Source organism: Medicago truncatula, chromosome 5 (genome assembly GCF_003473485.1).
Source record: "Medicago truncatula cultivar Jemalong A17 chromosome 5, MtrunA17r5.0-ANR, whole genome shotgun sequence".
NCBI lineage: Eukaryota > Viridiplantae > Streptophyta > Magnoliopsida > Fabales > Fabaceae > Medicago > Medicago truncatula.
In genome coordinates, this window is record NC_053046.1 from 21,609,282 (window position 1) to 21,615,077 (window position 5,796).

A 5,796-nucleotide genomic window follows, 5' to 3' on the forward strand; every position below is an offset into this window, starting at 1 on the left:
TTCAATACGTAATATTATTAAAAAAAAAAAAAAGTATATATACAAGAGGGGGGACTAGGTCAAAACCCTCAAACGTAACAAGAAGAAAAACTACAAAATAAAGGATCAGAAATGCCTAAAAAAAATGGAAGTTAGGCGAACAATTTCTGTCCCTAGCAAAATCCGCCACCCAAAAAGAAGGTAAAGTGTTATGCCAAATAGTGTCTGATAACGTATGCCCCAAAGAAGCTAGTATGTCAGCTAACGCACACTTGATTTGTTATCAATGTCAACCATTGATTTTTCTTTTTCATCTTATACTAATTTACTAGGTTCATTTGGAAAAATATCATCCAAAAAAAAAGGATGGGCCCCACATGTTTGAAACTGAATCGCAACTTCATACTATTTATTTCAACCTTATCACCATGGAAGTGATCCAAGCAAATGCTATTGATATCAAATTAACAAAAGAACTATTAATTGAATAGGCTTATATTTCTTTGCAGCAATGGATTCAGAAATGGTAAATAAGCTTGGAAGCTCTCTCTTGGTGCCTTCTGTACAGGAGCTAGTAAAGCAACCCATCACCAAAGTTCCAGAACGATATCTTCAGCAAAACCAAGACCCTTCTCTAGTTGTATCTAGCACAAAATCTTTACCACAAGTTCCAGTCATCGATTTGAGTAAGTTGTTGTCTGAAGAAGATGAAACTGAACTACAAAAGCTTGATCATGCTTGCAAAGAATGGGGTTTCTTTCAGGTTTGAATCACCGTGTCTCCTTTATTTTAATATTTTTTTTTGTACTTTTTACTTATTCAATAGAACGGTTGAGTGTTTGACAAAGGACATGTCTAATAGAATGGTTTTGAAAGAAATATTGGATCTCTTTCTAAGACTATTTTGAGAATGTCACGTGAGCTCAGTTGGTAGGGACAATGCATAAAAATATGCAAAGTCCGGGGTTCGAACTCTGGCCACCACAAAAAAAAAAAAAACTCTTTGAAAAAAAAAAATTGTCCCTTTTTATAAGATCTCTTTAGTATTTTCAAGGTCATTAATATTAGAAATCGTGGTTGTGCTTAACACAACCCCACAAAACCGGCTTGTGAGGTGAGAATTGTCAGGCCAACTCCTAACCGATGTGGGACTCTTAACACACTTCCTCACGCTCAGGATTGCACATCTGAAGCGTGAACATAAATGACGGGTGACCCGATAACGGAAACCTGATAACAGGTGGCCCAAAGAATCGTGAAGAGGCTCTAATACCATATTAGAAATCGTGGTTGGGCTTAACACAACCCCACAAAACCGGCTTGTGAGGTGAGAATTGTCCCCACTTATAAACAAATTGTCAGGCCAACTCCTAACCGATGTGGGACTCTTAACAATTAATTATTTATTTACCAACATACTTTTATTTATTTTATATTTTTTTCTTCTATTGACGATAAATATTATATTGAAAATATAAACTAATAAAATCATAAAAATAATAGTATTTACAAACAAATTTAATATTTTACCATCTTTCTTAATACCTGTGATTTGGTCTAAAAAGACCTTATATTGAAGGACTCATGTAGTATATGTAAATGTGTACTAGGTAAAGGCATGTCCTGACCTAATGGGATGACCAAATATATAAGTACAAGCCTATATTTAGGGTTGTACAATAGAATTTTAATATTTATATTTGACAAGCATGATCGAAATTTTTTTAGGGTGTGATAATTTTTTTTCTAAAAAAAAAAAGAAGTATGATAAATTTGATTTCTCGTTTTAGTTCATGAAATATATATTTTGGTCGTCTTAGTTGTATCATATTATGGATTACATTCTTAAATAAAATAAATTATGGATTAATTTTATAAGCAAAATTTATTGAATGACACTATTTACAAAAGAAGAAAAAGAGGTCAACAAAATTTGTTCTACTATGCAAACGGTTTGAGTCATACTTCACAAGGGAATGAGTTCAACTCTCGTTGCCATCATTAGTTGGTCATTTATAAATACATATGCATCGCTCTCGGAATATCAACACTAAACTGCTTTTAATTTTTTTATTTATATTGTTCTATATAGAATTTTTTTTAAGGATATAGAAATTTTTTTTGGTGAGCTTTGTATTATATATAGTGATTAAAAACATATTTAAATTACAAATATAAATAATATGAAAAATGATATTTGAACAACCACTTTTTGACAACTTTCTCTCTCATACACACATTATTCTTCTACTTTCTCTCTCTATTGCTTTAATTTTTGTACTACTACCTAAATTTCTTTGTATAATGTGGTTGTTCAATAAGTTGTCACATAAAAAGGTTGTTCAAATAACATTGCTGATATTATATGAGTCACAATCTCAATGTTACATAATTATGGTTTTATTGTAATTTGGGAGTGTTAGTTGTCCCATAACACAAACCATGATTGTGAAATTATTGGCAGTTGATCAATCACGGAGTCAATCCTTTATTGGTGGAAAATTTTAAAAAACTTGTTCAAGACTTCTTCAATCTGCCGGTGGAAGAGAAGAAAATATTATCGCAAAAACCAGGAAATATCGAAGGTTTTGGTCAGTTGTTTGTTGTATCAGAGGATCACAAATTGGAATGGGCAGATTTATTCCACATTATCACTCATCCATCATACATGAGAAATCCACAATTATTTCCTAGTATTCCCCAACCATTCAGGTTCTTTCCCTCCTACTATTTGCATGGCTTAATTTCAAGTACGCTATATATTTAAGGGTAACTAGTCACTTTAGTCCCTGAATGGGAAATGAGTAGTCACTTTAGTCCCTGAATGCAGAAAAATTGCAAAACAGTCTCTGAATGTAGACTTTGTTGGTCAATTTCAGGAACTAAAGTGACTAACGCAATCTACATTCAGAGACTAAATTAACTAACGGATCTGCATTCATGAACTAAATTAACAGAGACTATTTTGCAATTTATCTGCATTCAGGGACTAAAGTGACCACCCCTTTCCTATTAATTTTTAAGAAACTTCAACAATTTTCTTTTTCTTTCATTTACAGAGAAAGTCTAGAGATGTACTCTTTAGTACTGAAAAAGCTATGTGTGATGATCATTGAGTTTATGTCAAAAGCATTAAAGATCCAAAAAAATGAATTGCTAGAGTTCTTTGAAGAGGGAGGCCAATCAATGAGGATGAATTACTATCCTCCTTGTCCCCAACCAGACAAAGTCATTGGACTTAATCCTCATTCTGATGGTACTGCCCTTACCATTCTTCTTCAACTCAATGAAATAGAAGGCCTTCAAATAAAAAAAGATGGAATGTGGATTCCTATTAAGCCTCTCACAAATGCTTTTGTTATCAACATTGGAGACATGCTAGAGGTAAATAATTTTTTTTTTTAGTTGGGGTTCGAACCTTGGACCTTGCATATAATTATGTATTGTCCATATCAACTAAGTTAAGCTCACGAAGACGGACATAATTAATTAAAACAAAAGTTTAATTTTCGTGCACTTTTAAGATAGAAAGTTTTATATTGCCGTGCATGGTTAGAAGTGGTGAAAATTATTTGACCGTTACGATTGATTGACAATATATACATTTTTTACACCAACAATAAATTTAAATGAAACTCTAAAATAAAGTAATTCACAAATTTCATTTTCATGTTACATTTAGTAACTTTATTATATTACAACAATTCAAAAAATAAAATCATTCCTTCGAGAAAAAAAAATCAGAAGACAATCGTTGTAAATATTTTGATTTTAGCAAATATTTTAAATTGTTTGACAGATAATGACGAATGGTATTTATCGAAGTATTGAACATCGAGCAACGATTAACTCAGAGAAGGAGAGGATTTCCATTGCCACATTTCACAGTGCTAGATTGAATGCAATTCTTGCTCCAGTTCCAAGCCTTATTACTCCTAAAACCCCTGCAGTGTTCAACGACATTAGTGTGGAAGATTTCTTCAAAGGATATTTCTCACGCCAGCTTGAAGGAAAAATGTACATTGATGACATGAGGATGAAAAAAGAATGATATTAATAATGCATTGGGATGGAAAATTAAATAAATATCATAGCAAATATTAATATAGTCATGTTGGATGTGATGGTGTACAATATAATAATGTCAGTTTGAATTTACTCTTTGTTTAGTAATTTAAGCTGGATTTGTTTCATTTGAAGTTAAACTGAACTAATAAAATGTTCTCATGTACTAAATATTCATGTTCTTGGTCCCGTGAGAATAGCTCAGTTGGTAGGATAATGCATTATGCATGACCAAGGTTCGAACCCTGAACATCCCACTTATTTATCTTATAAGGTGAATTCTAGCCATTAAACTACCTGATCAAAAATAAAAAATAAAAAATTTATGTTCTTGAACTAGTTTTCCTTAGCATATATGTGGCAAGGGTGTGTCCTGCAACCTCATACATAAGCTGCCAAAGAAATTGTTTATATTTAATTGACGTTCATCTTCATCATACATAAGTTTGATACTAGTTATTCATTCTGATATGTCTGGTGAGAAGGGTTGAGTCGCAACAGTTGTGGAGAATGCTCCGATGATCGGTAACGGCTTCCGATGCGGCGGCGAAGTGTCTTCTACGGTGGGATGAAAGGTGCCTGCAGGCACGTTAGACGTGTAGTGAAAAGTGTTGTGTAGCTTGAGGGTGAAGCAAGTTCACCCTTATATAGGCGCGCTCTTGGTATAACCGTCTCCTGGTTATACGGCGAACGATTAGGAGCGGAAGTGGACACGTGTAGCGTGATCCCGGAAGAGAGGCATGCTCAAGTGTGGCACAATGCAGGCGAGTTGGCGTACTCCTCTGAGTGCGAGACCTTGTGGCGGTGTAATATTGCACACGTGTAGCAATGTAAGTGGTCCAGAACACATTCTTTTTGGATCTAATAAATTGTTCTTGACTTTCAATGAGAGGAACTTGATTAAATAATTCTAGAGTTCATTATTCTAACTTTTTAAACAAATCACAAGATTTAACAAAAATAATAAAATAATTGGTGTACACATATAGGCCTAAATTAAGAATTTTTTTACTAATATACAAAGATAAATAATATTATATAAGATAAGTAATATTATATAAGATGTTAGATTCGTCTCGATGAGTATTTTCAAAATATCAAATTTTTTCTAATAAATTAGTAAAGTTATTTAAGATCAAAATTGTGCATTGATATGTGTGGTGCAGTCAACTGTGTCATTTAACATAGGACAGAGGGAGTATAATTTTAGGAACAATCCATTAAGCTTATCATATAGCAGCAACCATTTATTTTATCAAATGGAGAGGATCCTAACCCAAAACAACAAGTAACAATGCAGAAAAACCAGCAAAATATCCATTTACAAAGTCAACTAAGTGACACTTTTTAATTAAATATCTCTTTCATTTTCTTTGAAAGGTATCAGGGGCGGATCTGAGCAGGGCAGGGTGTGGCAATAGCCACACCAGCCCAGGCCCAACTTGTTTTTTTTTATAGTGCACTAACTCAACAGCCGTCCATACCTTCTAATTTTTTATTTTTATCCATATTTCTTCTTCTTTTCTAACCTCTCGCTCTCCTATCCTCTCCTCTCTCAGCCCAGCTCTTCTCCTTTCCTTTTTCAAGTTAGTTTTGAAATTTCTATACTGAAGTTGATAGTACTAGTCGGAGTAATTGAATTAGGATATTGAAATTGAAATTGAATCGAGATAGTGAGAGTAGTAGTGATAGCAGTCTTGAAATTGAAATTGATTTTTTTAGATTTTGGTTACTGAAATTGATTTTACATTG

The 5,796-nt window shown here is 33.2% G+C and overlaps 1 protein-coding gene across 1 annotated transcript; it reads left to right on the forward strand.

Annotated features, from left to right (window-relative positions):
- The first annotated feature begins 414 nt into the window (after positions 1 to 414).
- Positions 415 to 4,238, forward strand: LOC25494677 (protein SRG1). Its single transcript, XM_013598400.3, has 4 exons — positions 415 to 742; positions 2,444 to 2,691; positions 3,039 to 3,363; positions 3,779 to 4,238. The coding sequence occupies exons 1-4, from the start codon at positions 491 to 493 to the stop codon at positions 4,028 to 4,030; spliced, it is 1,077 nt and encodes a 358-aa protein (XP_013453854.1). The 5' UTR covers positions 415 to 490; the 3' UTR covers positions 4,031 to 4,238.
- Positions 4,239 to 5,796: the final 1,558 nt, after the last annotated feature.